This window comes from Galeopterus variegatus, unplaced genomic scaffold (assembly GCF_000696425.1).
Source record: "Galeopterus variegatus unplaced genomic scaffold, G_variegatus-3.0.2 Scaffold7411, whole genome shotgun sequence".
Classification (NCBI taxonomy): domain Eukaryota; kingdom Metazoa; phylum Chordata; class Mammalia; order Dermoptera; family Cynocephalidae; genus Galeopterus; species Galeopterus variegatus.
The window spans coordinates 61,589-78,471 of record NW_007733522.1 but is presented as its reverse complement, the minus strand read 5'-3'; the positions used below and the strand labels follow the sequence as shown (position 1 = coordinate 78,471).

The 16,883-nt window shown below is 39.8% G+C and overlaps 1 protein-coding gene across 1 annotated transcript in view; it reads right to left on the bottom strand.

The window, feature by feature from the left end:
- Window positions 1–16,854, bottom strand: part of HRASLS5 (HRAS-like suppressor family, member 5) — a 26,224-nt gene extending 9,370 nt beyond the window's left edge. Inside the window, 4 exon segments of the mRNA XM_008591930.1 lie at window positions 13,569–13,677; window positions 15,112–15,170; window positions 15,172–15,246; window positions 16,726–16,854. Coding sequence (XP_008590152.1) covers window positions 13,569–13,677; window positions 15,112–15,170; window positions 15,172–15,246; window positions 16,726–16,854 — 372 coding nt within the window.
- Between the last annotated feature and the right edge of the window lie 29 nt (window positions 16,855–16,883).

Genomic DNA, 16,883 nt, shown 5'->3' with positions numbered 1-16,883 from the left:
GGGATCCGAACCCTCGGACGGGAGCGCCGCCGCGCTTCCCAAGCGGCGCACTATCCAGTGCGCCACCGGGCCGGCCCCTCTTTTTTTTTTTCTAATAATATTTCTTCTCTTAAAGTCTATTTTGTCTGATTTGAGCTGACTACTCCAGCTATGGTTAGTGTTGACATCTTTTTAAATCTTTTTACTTTCAACCTATTTGTGACTTTGGATCTAAAGTGTGTCTCTTGTGGATAGCATATAACTGGATCTTGTGTTATCAAGTCAGATAATCTCCGCCTTTTCTGGAGTGTTTAATTCATTCACATTTAATGTTACTATTAATAAGGTTGGATTTATGTCTGTCACTTTGCTGTTTATGACTGTCACTTCCTTCTGTATATTGTATATCTTTTTTGTCTCTCTATTCCTCTTTCACCACCTTCTTTTGTATAAAATACATATTTTCTAATGTATCATTTCCATTCCTTTGTTGACTTTATCATATATTTAAATTATCTTCTTACAGATTGCTCTAGGGATTATAATATGCATCTTAATGTATCATTATCTACTTCAGATTAATACTAACTTAATTCCAGTAAAATCTAGACACTTCCCTCCAATTTAGCTCCATTCCCTCTCCCCTCATTTATGCTATTATTGTCAGATATGTTGCATACTTGTATGTTATTGATTCAATACAGTATTACAAATATTGCTTTATCAAACTTATGTCTTTTAAATTAGTCAAGAGAGAAAGAAAAATATATATTTATAAAATCCTATATATTAACTACGTATTTGCCATCTCTGGTTCTCTCCATTTCTCCTTGATTCAAGGTACCAACTGGTGTTGTAGTCTTCATCCAATATATCTTCATTTCAGCCACTCTCCTATGTGCTATTATTACCATATTTATTACATCTTTGCATGTTAGAAGACCAAGAATAAAATTTATAATTATTGTTTCTTTTAAATTAGTTAGAATAAAAGATAAAATATATAATAACCTATGCAATTACCTTTACTGGGACTTTGCATTTCTTCTTGTGGATTAGAATTATTATCTTGTGTGACTTCCTTTCAGCCTAAAAAACTTTCTTTGCTAGCAACAAATTCTATCAGTCTTCATTTAGCTGGGACTATCTTTACTTCACCTTCAGTTTCGAAAGATAGTTTACTGGATATAGGATTCTTGGCTGACAGTTTGTTTTTTGTTTTCTTTCAGCACTTTTAATACATCATTCCACTGTCTTCTGGCCTCCGCTGTTCCTGATGAAAAGTTGGCTTAATTTTACTGTGGTTGCCTTGTACATGATGAGTCTTCTTCATCTTGCTGCTTTCAAGATTTTCCCTCTGTGTTTGGCTTTCAGTGGTTTGACTATGTTATGTGTAGATGTTCAGTGAGCTTCCTAGCTACATAGGAAAATGATTTTTAACAAATTTGGGAAGTATTCAGCCATTATTTTTTGTTATATGTTTTCTTCCTCTTTACCTTCTCTCTTTATGGGACTTAGTTATGCATTTGTTGGTTTGCTGGATGGTGTCTCATGAGCCTCTGAGGCTCTGTTTATTTTTCTTCATTCTTTTTCCTCATGCTTTTTAGGTTGGATAATCTCTATTGATCTATCTTGAAGTTTGATGATTCTTTTTTCTGTTTGGCAGCTCAATTTTGCTGTTGAGCCCCTCTAGTGAACTCTTTATTTCAGCCATTGTACTTTTCAGCCCCAGGATTTCCATTTGATGCTTTTTTATAATTTCTACCTTCTTATCAATATTCTGTTTGATCAATCATCATCATTCCACTTTGCTTTAATTCTTTCAACTTGATTTCCCTTATTTCTTTAAACATATTCATGATAGCTGATTAAAAGTATTTGTTTGTGAAATCTAACATCTGGGTCCACAAGGAAACAGTCTCTATTTACTGTTTTTCTTGTGTATGAGTCACTCTTTCCTGTTTCTTTGCATTTCTCAAAATTTGTTGTTGAGGGCCGAGCCCGTGGCACACTCGGGAGTGTGTGGCGCTGGGAGCACAGCAGCACTCCCGCCACAGGTTTGGATCCTATATAGGGATGACCAGTGTGCTCACAGAGCTCACTGGCTGAGCGCAGTGCGGCCAGTCTCAAAAAGGACAAAAAAAAAAAATTTGTTGTTGAAAACTGGACATTTTACATAATATATTGTAGCAACTCTGGATTCCGATCACACCACACTCCCAATTAGGGCTGATGGTTGTTGCTGTTTGTTCGTTTAGTGACCTGCCTGAACTAATTCTGTAATGTCAGCATGCAACCACCGATGTATCTACCTAGTCTTTTTTGGCTTTTTTTCCTTTTTTTCTTGTTTTCATTTTCAAGCCTGGCTTCCTGGATCAGCATAGCTTACTGGTCAGCCGGTGATTGGCCAGAGGTTGAGCCACACCCTGAGCCAACCTTTTGCCAGTGGATCTCTGTGTGGGCTGGAGTACTCATTCAAAGTTCCAGATGTTTACAAGTCTGCCCCACCTTTAACTTTCTGCGTTCACAAGGCCTCGTGTTCATTGAAGAGTGAGAGACTCACTGGGGCCCCTTCAGTCTCTCCTGAATGTGTGTGCCAGCCTTGAACACAACTTCCAGATTACCAAATAATACGTGGCAGCTTTTCTTTTCTTTTCTTTTCTTTTTTCCTTTTTTTTTTGTCTTTTTTACTGACCGGTAATGGGATCACAACCCTCGGTGTCGCGCCCGCACCGTGCTCAGCCAGTGAGCGGGAACTGGTCTCCACATGGGATCCGAACCCTCGGCAGGAGCGCCGCTGTGCTCCCAAGAGGCGCACTCTCCAGTGCGCCACCAGGCCAGCCCCTATGTGGCAGCTTTTCAAGACCCTCTTTGGCTGTCTTGTTACCTGGATTTCCATGTTAAATTTCTGGCTGATCTGTTGGTCTATTGCTTGTCCTGATCAGTATTGTAGCCTCAGGCTAGATGCAGTTTTGGCTTTCCATGATTGTTTGCAGCTGCGATAACTATTGTTTTCAACAGCACTTCTGGGCATAGGATTTTCCACACTCTTCTCCAAATAAAGTCAGTTCCCTCCATTGCCTGTCAGTCCACCCACATGCCCCACCCATCCAGGAAGACCTTGTCCACCACAGAGCCACAGCGCTGGGGGGAAGGGGTGCTAAAATACTATAGACTTCCACTGTTCTTTCTGAGATTCTGGGATAGATCTTCTTGCATTAATACTTCTCAATTTGCTGTATGCCATTGGTCAAATTTTGTCTCTAAATGGCTGTCTTTGGCAATTTTGTCCAGCTTTACCTTCACTGTTTGGGGAAAGGATTTGCTGAGATCCACACTTAGCCAATGCATAAGTCCCACCCACTTGCTGAAATGAGTTTTTATGGGCGCAAAACAGACAAACTACACTGCAATGTTTTATGGAAGGAATTGAGGCCAAAGGAAATGAAGTGCTTTGTCCAAGGTCTCACACCAAGTCTGTGGTAGAGCTAGGACCTGGATCAGGGCTCTGCCCTGCCTGACCAGACCAACTCTTTCTTCTTCTGCCTTAAAGTGGAAATGCTTTGTTCTCTCCTGAAAGTTCAATGTATTATTGTTGTCTTTTTTCTTTCTTTCTTTCTTTCTTTCTTTCTTTCTTTCTTTCTTTCTTTCTTTCTTTCTATGTGTGTATGTATGTATTTCTGTCTATTTCTTCCTTTCTTATGCGTCAATAGAAAAAACTAAATAAAATTAAAATCAATGAAAAATTTTTTAAAAGGGGGGAAATGCAATGGCAGCTGAGCACCCACTAGAGGGCCCCCCAAACCAGGCTTCTCACCCAGAAAGCAGAATTATATTGTGAGACATAAAACTGGACTTCATTTTCTTTTGCCATAAGCCCAGGGAAAGAGATGTGGATATACCCCTCCCTAAATCCTGGAAGGTGGTAGCACACTGAAGAAGGTGATGTTTTAAATAAAACTTTTAAAAATTAAAAGTCCATAAGGAAGTCTGAATTTCAAATATTTTGAAACTCATCTTAAAAATTAAAGGTTCAATATTTGCATGTACTGATGCAGGTTAAATTATGTTTAACTTACAATTTAGGTATGTACAGATCTTTGATTCATAGATTTTTTTCTAATTATTTTTCCCTTTTGGACATAGGTAAATAAGAGAGGAATATAATTTATTAAATCTAATGTCTTAAAATGGACATATGCACTGAGCTGGGGCCATTTCTGCTATCACATACACAGGACACAGCAAAGCCCATAGGCCCACCCTCACTGATATGGTAACCTAAGGACCATTAATATCTAAGTCCTGACAGTTAAGACAGGAATAAAAGACCCGCAGACCAAGGATGAACAATAACTGCAGGTGCAGGAGCTTAAATCAATCAAACTCAGCTATTTGTGGCATTGATCAGGGTGGAGGGGGTGGTGGTGATGGTAACGACATAGGGCAGGTATTGCTGAGTCAGTTCAGAGGGACACCCAGGTGAGATGTTATATTACCTTTGAACCCACTCCTGTCTCCATCTCACTCTATCTGAGCACAAACCCCAATACCTGACAGTCCTAACCAATGACATTCACCCTCCATGCAGAGTATCTAGTGGAGGGCAGGGCTCTCAAAGTCTGCCAAGCCAGCTGGACAGTCACATCTGTTCTTCCCAGGAAAATGCAGGACCCACCTGGGCCCATGTCCCCACCAACCAAATAACCAATTACTTTTGACCTAACTGGCTGGGTCATTCTCACTGACAACACAACAACAATCAAGCAATCAATCAATTATCCTTGGTGTTATTTCCAGAAATAACAGGAAGATAGCACAATTCATTGTGATGCTATTTATAAGCAACAGAAAATCTAATGAAATCCAAGTTCTGGTCATCAAGTATGTTTAACAAGATTTGTGGTACAGAAAACAGAAGGTAGAGGGATTGGGGAAGGAGCGAGGAGAGAATTCTAGAATTTTAAGGAGTTTTCTTTTGTTCCTTAATACTCTCTCACCAGCAGTGTTGCCCCTGGGTTGGGTCCTAGGGCAATAACTGAATGAGATTCGCAGACTTGACAGTCGTCTAGAGTTACCCACTCTCTTGCTAAATTTTCTCCCACTGTAAATTGATTACACTGAGCGTCGGTTCTCATCCTTGGTTACACACTGAAATCATCTGCAGAGCTTTAGAAAGTTCGGATTGGTGTTGAGTATGTCTCGGGAGCCAAAGTTTTAATAGCTCCCCAGGTGATTCTAATGTGCATCCAAGGTTGCAGCTATACTGGAGGCTTTTCCAAGGTCCTTTTTCCTTTCCTTTACTGTCTTCCCAGCATTCCACGAACCACAAGGAACCTGTCTATATCGTCTGGAGTAGCCTCCCATCCCAACTGGTGCTCCAATCTTCAATTGCAAGTGAAGATTTTTCTGCCCCTTTTCTCCCTTTGGAATAAGCTGTTATTGCAAAACCCTCCATCCCTCTGCTATCTATTCCCTTTGCACCAGCTGGCAACCCAGCTCTGGCCCTTCTCCCACAAACAGGCATCCACTTAGAAAAACTGGTCTTTTGTAAGGTCCCTGGTTAATAACAATTTCTGAAAGTATTATAAATCTGACAGGTGCAGTGCAGGAAACTGGGTTGAGGGTTTGTTCCTGCCTGTAGCATGTGGCAGAGAAGCAGGAGCCAGATCCCAAAGAAAAGGCATTACTTTGAACTGGAAGAAAAAAATGTGAAGCCCCTATACTGCAAAGCCACTGACTCTTGCACCAATCCCTGACCAGGCATTAGAGCAGACGTGGAGAGCTAGAAGCAGAAGAAAATTGACAAGACACAGGTATTAGGAACTTTGCTTTCAGCTCTGACCCTTGAAAAAAATTAAGAGGCATAAAGCGGCAAATGAAGGGAGCCATGGGGTCTGGGTGGGCATTTTCAAGACAGGAAAGACAACAACACATATAAATTCTGGTGGTGAGACTCCAGCAGAGAGGGAGATGCTAAAGACAGCAGAGAAAGTAGATTAGTCAGCAGCAAAGCATTCTGGGAAAATGAATGGGAAGGGCAGAGGTCAAGGGCACTGCTATGGATCAAACGTGCCCCCCAAAAGTTCATGTGTTAGAAACTTGATCCCCACTGTAACAGTGTTAAGAGGGTGAGAAATCTGATCACTAAATTTGAAAGGTGGGGCTTTTGAAAGGTGATTGGATCTTGAAGACAGTGCCCTTGTGAATGGATTTATCAATTCATGGAGTAACAGGTTATGATGGGTGTGGACTGATGGCTTTATGAGGAGCACATGAGAGAACTCTTCCCACTCTCATCATGTGATACCCTATGTCACCACAGGACTCTAGAAAGTCCCCACCCAGAGAAAGACCCTCTCCAGATGTGCCCTCTGGACCATGGACTTCCCAGTCTCCAAAACTGTAAGAAATAAATTTCACTTCTTTATCAATTACCCAGTTTCAGATATTCTGTTATAAGCAACAGAAAATAGACTAATACAGGGATGATGAGGAGGAGTTGACCTTCAGACAGACAGGTCAGGGAGGGCCTCTCTCAAGAGAACACATGTGTGTTCCTCGGCCCGGGCTGCCACAGCAAAATACCACAGACTGTGAAGCTTAAACTACACACATTTATTTTCTCACAGTTCTGGAGGCTGGGAAGTCCAAGATCAAGGTGCCAGCAAGGCAGGTTTCATCCTGAAGCTTCTTCTCTTGGCTTGTAGGTATCTGCCATCTTGCTGTGTGCTCATGTGACCTCTTCTTTGTGTGCACTTGCAGGGGGGATGGGCTGGGGGGAAGAAAGAGAGAGAGCAAGCTCTTTGGTGTCTCTTTTCATAAGGACACTAATCCTATCAGCTCAGGGCCACACCCTCATGACCTCATCTAACCTGAACTAGTTCCTTACAAACACAGCCACACTGAGGGGCTGGAAAAGCCAGGGAAGAGCAGTCCTGGCAATCCAGTAAGTGCAAAGGCCCTGAGGAAGAAAAGACTTTCATTCATCATTTCAGGTTGACAAACAGAAAGGCTAGGATGGCTGGTGCAAGTGAGCACGGGGATGAATTTGTAGATGGTATATGGATACAGGGAATAGAAAGGAAGAAGGAGAGAATGTGGGCTGCGGGGGTGGGCCTATGTTGTGGCCAGCAGTCTACAAGGCCTCAGTTTAGGAAAAGAGCTGGCATTCCTCGGGTGCTAGGACCTCAAGACACATTTATTTCATCTGCTCCGTCTTAATGCATCCCCACTATATAAAGCAGTAAGTAATTCTTGGTGTTGTAAAGGGTGAAAGCAGCAGAAATGTGATTGGAGGGATGCATCAAGAGCCTTACAATGGCCTGGGAGAACTGGGGACACAAGAAAAGGGTGAAAACAAAACATGTCTATCAAAGATGTATGCACAGACCTCAATCAGGTTAGGATGAAGGCAGAACCGCTTGAAGAGATATGTCTTGGCAGATTTTGGTCATAACTCTCTCAAACAAGGAAAGGTGAATGAAACCGCATATAGCATTATACAAAGTTTCATATGGGGAGCTGGTGATGGTGCGTATCACACTGGAATATAAATTCTCATCTTCCTTTTTCCCCAGATAGTCTGTGAGGACATCGAGGGCAAAGACAAGAATATCCTCCCAGATCTCTGCTGGACAAAAACCAAAACAAAACAAAACAAAAACCCTGCAAAGTGATGCTATAAACATCCTTATTTCACTGTTATTAAGTAAAATCCTAGTCGTCTCTTATTCCATTTTTGCCAGTAACATTGACTTCTACAGGCCTGCTTTTTGTTTATAATGGTACTAAATGAAATTCCAGAGCCTAACCTTACAAATGCAAGTCTTCACAAATTTTTTTAAAGGAGTCATACAATAAAGTGTTGAAGACAATAGCCACCCTGCAGTTACAGAGGCAGCAGTAACTTTCTGCATCATAAAACTTGCAAAAGAATCTGACTTGATAAGGTTTTAAATTGCAAACATTCACAAGAATATTAACCTTGTTATATGGTGCAATATGAAGGCCTTATGAATATTCATAACCGTTACCAATTTATTCTGTTCTCTGTTAATATAAGTCAGTCCTTGGAAGTATAATTTGAACAAATGGTCTTGAAACATTCTAGAAATTGTTATAGTGTCCTATGAAAATACACTTCAGGAAGAACCTGAAATTCTTATTGGTGGCTGGGCTTGATAATTCATTGGTTTGATAATAATGTTGTAATAATTCACATCTCTATATTCCTAAACAATACAGTTGATCTGTAGAATCAATTGGCATTTTCCTCTTCTATCATATAATGAGAAATAAAAATCTCTGACCATTAGATCAAGAGTCTGGCCTCATTTACATGAACATATGCAAAAAGTCATCATGAACCCAGCCATAACTGTGACAGTCAAGTTCTCCAGCAGACTCTGAGCACCTGGAATCATAGGTGCTCAGCAGAAACTTCTACTAGTGCTAGAAGACACCTTAGAAAATACTGGTGCAATCACTTCATGTTTTCTTATAATTTAAAATCTTTTAAAAGATAACTGACTATATGTCACCCAAGGGAACTCAAAACATAAGACCACACAAAAACTTGTACGTGAATGTTCACAGCAGCATTATTCATAATAGTCAAAATGTGGAAACAACCCAACTGTCCATCAGCTGATGAATGGATAAATGAAATGTGGTATATGCATATAATGGAATATTATTCACCAATAAAAAATAAATCAAGTACTAATACATCATATATACTTGCACGACATGGATGAACCTATAAATATTATGCTAAGTAAAAGAAGCCAGTCACAAAAGACCACATACGGTATGATTCCATGTACATGAAATGTCCAGAATAAGTAGACTAGTGGTTGCCAGGAACTGGTGATAGGAAAAAGTGGGGAGTGACAGCTAATTGATACAAAGTTTCTTTTTAGGGTGGTGAAATGTTCCAAAATTAGTTAGTGATGATGGTTGCACATCTCTGTGAATATACTAAAAATGCTGCATTATATATTTTAAGAGGGTGAATTTTATATATGTGAATTATATATCAATAAGTATTTTTAAAAGATAACTGTTTAAGCAAAAATAACAATTAATAGTGAGATTTATAACATATATAAGCAAAATGAGTATGAAGAAATGAAAGTAAACTATTATATTTCCTATACTATATATAAAGTGGTATAATATCACTTGAAGGTGGACTGTGATAAGTTTAAAATGTACAATATAAAAATGAAAACAAGAATTAAAATTATAAAAGAGTTATAGCCAGTAAGCCACAAATAAAATAAAACTGAATCATAAGAAATCCTCAATTATTCTAAAAGAAGTCAGAAAAAAAAGAGGAGACAGCAAATGAAGAACAGATGGGGTAAATAGAAGAAAAGAGTGAAATGACAGACAAATCTAACCATATCAATAGTCACCACAATTAAAAGACAGAGATTGTTAGACTGGGGTGAAAAAGCAAAAGCCAACTCTACGCTACCTATGGGAAACACGTTTTAAATGCAAATGCATAAGTAGGTTAAAAGTAAAAGAAAGAAAAATAATATACCATACTAACTAATTGAAAGGAAGATGGAGTGGCTACATCAACATCAAAGTAGATTTAAAAACAATGAATATTACTAGGGATAAAGAAGGTAATTTATAATGATAAAGGACTCAATTTATCAAAAATAAATAACAATCTTAAATGTTTACATACTTAATAACAGGGCTTCACAATTCAATAAGAATAAACTGATGAAATTGTCAGAAAAAATAAACAAATCCACAATTGTAGTCAGAAATTTCAACACTCCTCTCTATAGTTGATAGAAAAATATAAACAGAAGAGCTGAATAATGCTACGAACTAACCTGACCTCACAATCTTAAATGTTTACATACTTAATAACAGGGCTTCACAATTCAATAAGAATAAACTGATAAAATTGTCAGAAAAAATAAACAAATCCACAATTGTAGTCAGAAATTTCAACACTCCTCTCTACAGTTGATAGAAAAATATAAACAGAAGAGCTGAATAATGCTACGAACTAACCTGACCTCACTGATGTTTATAGAACACTCTACCCAATCATAGCAGAACACATATTCTTCTCAGGAGCTAACAGAACTTTTACCAAGATGGACCATATTTGGGACCATAAAATAAATCTCAATAAATTTAAATGGATTCAAGTCACACAAAGTATATTCTCTGACCGAAACAGAATAGACATAAATTAATAGCAAAAAGATATCTCAAAAATACTTAAGCATTTGGAAATTAAATAATTCTTTGTTCATAACCCACGGGTCAAAGAAGAAATCAAAAGGGAAAAAAGTAAGTACTTTGAATTGAATGGAAATGAAAACAAATGTATTAAAATTTGTGGGACGCCACTAAAGCAGTGCTTATGGGGAAGTTTACAGCAATAGATGCCTGTACTAGAAAAAGGAGAAAGGTATGAGATCAATGACCTTCACCTTCCACCTTAAGACATTAGGAAAAAAAGTAAAAATTCAACCCAAACTAAGCAAAGAATGGAAATAATAAAGAACACAGCAGAAGTCAGAGACATAGAAAACAGGAAAACAACAGAGAAAATCAATGAAATAAAAAGCTGGTTATCTAAGAAAATCAATAAAATTGATAAAACTCTAACCAAATGATAAAGAAAAAAAAAAGAGAAATCATAAATTACCAATATCAGGAATAAGAGAGGTGACTTCACTACAGATTCTACAGATATTAAATGCATAGTAAGGAAATATTATAAACAACTTTATGCCAATATAGTTGACAAGTTATATTAAATGGGGAAATTCTTTGAAAGACCAAACTATCAAACTCACTCGAAAAGAAATAGATAACCTGAGTATTTCTATATGTATCAAGGAAATTGATTTTGTAGTTAATATCCTTCCCACAAAGAAAACATCAGGCCCAGATGGCTTCACTTGGTAAATTCTACCAAACATTAAAGGAAGAAATAAAACAATTCTACACAAGAAAATGATAGAGTAGGAATACTTCCAAACACCTTCTATGAGACTAGAATTACCCTAATACCCAAACCAAACAATTACAAGAAAATTAAATTAAATTAAATTTTAAAAATTAAGAAAATTAAATTAGAAGACCAATATCCTCTATAAACATAAATGCAAAAATTCTAAACAAAATTTTGTAAGTCAAATTAAACAATATTTTGAAAGGAGAATATATCATGGCTACTTGGATTATTTCCCCAGAATTTCAAGGTTAGCTTAACAGCCAAACACTAATCAATGTAATTAAAACTAAAAAAGAAAAACCCGATAATCATCTCAATAGGTGCAGAAAAAGTATTTGTTAAAATCAAACATCCATTCCTGATTGAAAAAGAAAAATCTCTTAAACTAGCAAAGGAAAGGAATTTCCTTAATCTGATAAATGGCATGTACAAAAAAAAAAAAAAAAAAAAAAAAAAAAAAAGCCACAGCTTATATCATACTAAATGGTAACGGTGGAAAGTTTTCATTTTTAAGGACTTAGACAAAGATGTCTCCTCCCTCTACTTCTATTAAGCATTGTAGTAAAAGTTCTAGCTAGTTTAATTTAAGAAATATAAATAAAAGGCATCCAGATTGGAAAAGAAGTACAACTGTCTTTTTTTGCAGATGACATTATCATCTATGTAAAAAGTCTGATGGAATCTACCAAAAAAGCTTACTTAAGCAAATAAGTTAGTCCAGCAAGATTGAAGGTTTCAAGATAAATATACAAAAATCAATTGGATTTCCATTTATTAGCAACAAATAATCAGAAATTGAAGAGTTTTACATTTTAAAAATTTTAAATATTTTAAAATACCATTTCAACAGCATCCAAAAATATGAAATACTGGCCAAAAGATGTGCAATATCTTTACAATAAAAATTACAAAACATTGCTGAGAAAAATTAAAGATCTAAATAAATACAACACCTTCTTCGTGGGTCAGAAAACAGTAGTTATTGCCACTTATCTAAAGATACAATGCCATTCCAACCAAAATCCCAGCAGATTTTTTGTAGAACCTAGAATAGCCAAAACAACTTTGAAAAAGAGGAAGAAAGTTGAAGGGCTAAAATTGCTTGACTCTGAGTTGTTATAAAGCTACAGTGTGGTATTGGCCTCACAACAGTTAAATATGATCAACAGAACAAAACAGAGTTCAGAAGGAGACCCACAAGTACATTGACAACTGGTTTTCTTTATAAAGGTGGGAAGGCAACTCAGTGGAGAAAGGATAGTCTTTTCAGTAAATGATGCTAGAACAACTGTTGTATCCATATGGAAAAAACAGACCTTGATCCCTACAGAAAAATTAATTCAAGATGTATCAAAGATGTAAATGTAAAAACTAAAACTATAAAATATGTAGAAGAAACAGGAGAAATTTTTTTTAACGTTGGATTAGGCAAAGATCTCTTAGACACAAAGGCAAAATTCATAAAAGAAAAAGCTGATAAATTGGACTTCATCAAAATGTTAGAACCTGTTTTGACAAGCCACGTACTGAAAGAAAATATTGCTAAGCATATATCTGATAAAGTGTTTGTACAGAGAATTTCCGAAGAACTCTCAAAATATACTTGTAGAAAACAGTAGGAAAAAATGGGCAAAACATTCAAACACTTCACTAAAGAAGATATGTATGGATGCCAAATGAACACACGAAAAGATGTTCGACATCATTGGTCTTTAGGGAAATGCAAATTAAAACCACGATGAGATACCTACACACCTATTAGAATAGCTGAAATTTAAAAGACTGACCATATCATTGCTGATGAGGATGTGGAGGACCTGGAACTCTCATACACTGCTGGTGGGAACATAAAATGATATCACCATTTTAAAACACAGCAAGTGAAACAGACACCTACCATGTCACCTAGCCATTTCATTCCTAGGCTTACTCAACAGAAGACATATGTCTGTACAAAGGCTCTTACACAAATGTTCATAGTAGCTTTATTTGTAATAGTCAAAACCTGGAAACAACACAAATGACTATCAACACGTGCATGGGTAAACAAATAGTGGTATATCCATACAATGTAATACTGCTCAGTAATAACAAGGATTCAACTATTGATTACAAACAACAACATGGACGTATCTCAAATTAATTACATGAAATGAGACAGACAGAAAAGAACACATACAATATGATTTCATTTATATAAATCTCTACAAAAGACAAACTCATCTGTAGTGACAGAGAGCAGGTCAGTTGTTGCCTTGGGATGGGGACAGGGTGGGAAGAGGGAGGGATGACAAGGAGACACAAAGAAACTTGTGCATGATGATGTTCACTATCTTGATTGTGGTACTGGTTACACAAGTGTATACAAATGCTAAAACATATCAAATTGTATATTTTAAATTTGTAGAGTTTACTATATGTCAATTATACCTCCATAAAGCTGGGTTTTTTTAAAAAAAAGCATAACTAACATCCCAAACCAATGTGGATGTTTATTAGACATGGTGTAAATAAAGTAAAATACAATATGTAGAGAAGTTGCCAGGAGGTTAAACATATTCCCTCTAAGAATTCTTGGTCTACCTACCTCCGCTGCTCGCGTTGTTAACTTGCCTTCACACTCAGGCTTGGGCGTTGAGTCCATCTCTGCTCTCTTCTGCCTGGGTGTGGTCTCCAAGTTAACTACAGGCTTCTCCCTAAATCATTGTACGATCACATGGTTAACAAATAAAACTATTTCACAATTATTGGAAAATCTGTATTGCAGATCACTTCAGATGTGTGACTTTTCAGATACTTTTCAGTTTTGAGGTTGTAGGTGCCACTTCTCCCTAAACCAGTTTCTGTGAAGTCATTCGCTTTCATACCACAAAATTGCAGTTTACTGGTTTCTGACAATTGTTTAAAATGCTAATGATAGCACTGAATAACTTTCACAGTTTCTAAAATTTGCTAATAATCTTTTAAAAATATTTATCAAAGAGATACTTGCACATAGATTTTTTTCAAAACAAGTACAGAAGAGCTTACAGTGAAATGCAAAGGGACCTCACCCCTCCCCTTCTCACCCTGGTCCCACTGCTCAGAAGCAAGCCCCTTGCACTCTTGAGCTATTTGTTCCAATAATTCCATATTTCTGAGAAATCTTGTTAAGCCACAACACTGTAATTGCAAGTAATGTGAAAGAAATCAGTGTACTGTGTCCTTTGAAACAGAACGTTGCAGCAGAGGACTGAAATGAAAGGCAACAGTGTGCTGTTGAGGTGGTATAGTAAAGGGAAATATTTTGGAGCCAAAAAGACCTGAGTTTGAAGCTTACCTTTGACACTTGCTGTCCAACCTTGAGCTAGTTAATATGTCTGAACCTGTTTGATTATCTATAAAATAGAGATGGTCATATTTGTCTCATAGAGTTGTCAAGGTTTTTAAATGAGAGAGCATATGTACACATCTGGTACACCAATAACGGCTTTTTCTTTACCTTTTCCCATGTTTTAATTCTTTTGCAAAAGTATAGTGTATGGGGAAGGGGAACCCCTCATTTTAAGCACAGCTCTTCTCCAAAATTTCAGCCCCTCAGAATTTTAAAAAGAGGTAACCATCATGTTATTAATGAAAGTGAATTGAGGGAATCTGCAAAATGTTGCATCATTCATCAGTTAAAGACCAAGCAGCAGTATTGTAAGCTTTCTACTAAAGTGATTCAGTTCCCAGGGGTCTGGAGAATGATCCCTTGGCGAGGAACTGCTGCAAGGCCTGCCTACCGCCAGCGGTCCCACGCCCAGTGCAATCTGTTATTACCAGGAGCACACCAGCCTCCCACTTACTGGTTAGTGGTAAGCTGGTTCACACAGAAACCACCTCCAGATTTCTTTTACAGAACCCCCATTCAAGTCAATGTTTCAAAAAGCTTCTCGGGCTGGCCTGTGGCTCACTCGGGAGAGTGTGGTGCTGATAACGCCAAGGACACGGGTTCGGAACCTATATAGGGATGGCCGGTTAGCTCACTGGGTGAGCCTGGTGCTGACAATACCAAGTCAGGGGTTAGGATCCCCTTACCGGTCATCTTTATATTTTTTTTTTAAAAAGGCTTCTCCCACCCAAAGACCAGTCCTTTCGAAGAATCTTACCCCTGCTGGACACTTCTGCCCTTTTCTAAAGTGCTCTGCCGGGGCTCCTTGGGCAAGGGGCTGGACCAACGCTTGGGATCCCACCGATTCTTCTAATTCAAGGGGAAAAAATGCTGTTCAAACCACAGTTGCTTTCTGTTGGGGAAGCGGGGTGGGGTGAATCCTGTCAAAGGGGAGTTGGAGCGAGCATCTTGACGGCTACGCAAAGGTGGATGTGGAGCTCTAGTCTACAACCGTGCCCGACTCCTGGTTCTCTCTCCATACATTTTGGGGTGGATGACAGGGATTTGGGGACTAGGTGCTGGAGAGGGCTCAGTTCCTCTGCGAAAAAGAAACCGGGATTTCCGGAGACAGCAACGGGAAGAGGATGAAGAAGTGAGGGTTGCCTGTGTCCCAGATCCTAAGAAATCTTGTGAAGAAGTGACGGTTGCCCGTGTCCCCGATCCTAAGTGATCTTGTGGAGAAGTGAGGGTTGCCCGTGTCCCAGATCCTAAGCGATCTTGTGAAGAAGTGAGGGCTGCCCGTGTCCCAGATCCTAAGCGATCTTGTGAAGAAGTGAGGGCTGCCCGTGTCCCAGATCCTAAGCGATCTTGTGAAGAAGTGAGGGCTGCCCGTGTCCCAGATCCTAAGCGATCTTGTGAAGAAGTGAGGGCTGCCCGTGTCCCAGATCCTAAGCGATCTTGTGAAGAAGTGAGGGCTGCCCGTGTCCCAGATCCTAAGCGATCTTGTGAAGAAGTGAGGGCTGCCCGTGTCCCAGATCCTAAGCGATCTTGTGAAGAAGTGAGGGCTGCCCGTGTCCCAGATCCTAAGCGATCTTGTGAAGAAGTGAGGGCTGCCCGTGTCCCAGATCCTAAGCGATCTTGTGAAGAAGTGAGGGCTGCCCGTGTCCCAGATCCTAAGCGATCTTGTGAAGAAGTGAGGGCTGCCCGTGTCCCAGATCCTAAGCGATCTTGTGAAGAAGTGAGGGCTGCCCGTGTCCCAGATCCTAAGCGATCTTGTGGAGAAGTGAGCGTTGCCCGTGTCCCAGATCCTAAGTGATCTTGTGGAGAAGTGAGGGCTGCCCGTGTCCCAGATCCTAAGAGATCTTGTGGAGAAGTGAGGGTTGCCCATGTCCCAGATCCTAAGTGATCTTGTGGAGAATTGAGGATTGCCCTTGTCCCAGACCCTAAGTGATCTTGTGAAGAAGTGAGGGTTGCCCGTGTCCCAGATCCTAAGCGATCTTGTGAAGATGTGAGGGCTGCCCGTGTCCCAGATCCTAAGCGATCTTGTGAAGATGTGAGGGCTGCCCGTGTCCCAGATCCTAAGCGATCTCGGGGCTCGGCCGGAGCTGGAGCCAAGTCCTCCCGCCGTGGAGCTGCCCCCGCCGCCCACTGCCACCTAAAGTCCAGCAGCGGGGAGTCCCTGGACGCCCATCTCGCTTTCACTAAACTGACATTAACGGTGGCTCTGAAATTCACGCTTCACGGTTAACGTCTAGAGAAGGAGCCTTGAAGGTAACTGTCTGCCTTTTCTGGAGGCCCAGCGACCCGCTGGGACCCGGACAACCATCCAGGGGAGCTTCGGGGCCGGGGCGCGGCGGCCTCGCGGGGAGGGCCCCCTGCTGTGCAGCTGAACGTCCGGAGCAGGGTGTCGGTTGTCCTTTGACCCCGAGCTGGCGGCTCTGGAGGCGGGTTTGGGGCAGGACAGGGGCGACCTAGGGAGGCGGAGCTTCCCGCCGGCTGCCGGGCTCCGGCTCAGGCCCATCCCGCCGCCGCGGCCCCGTCGGCCACCGG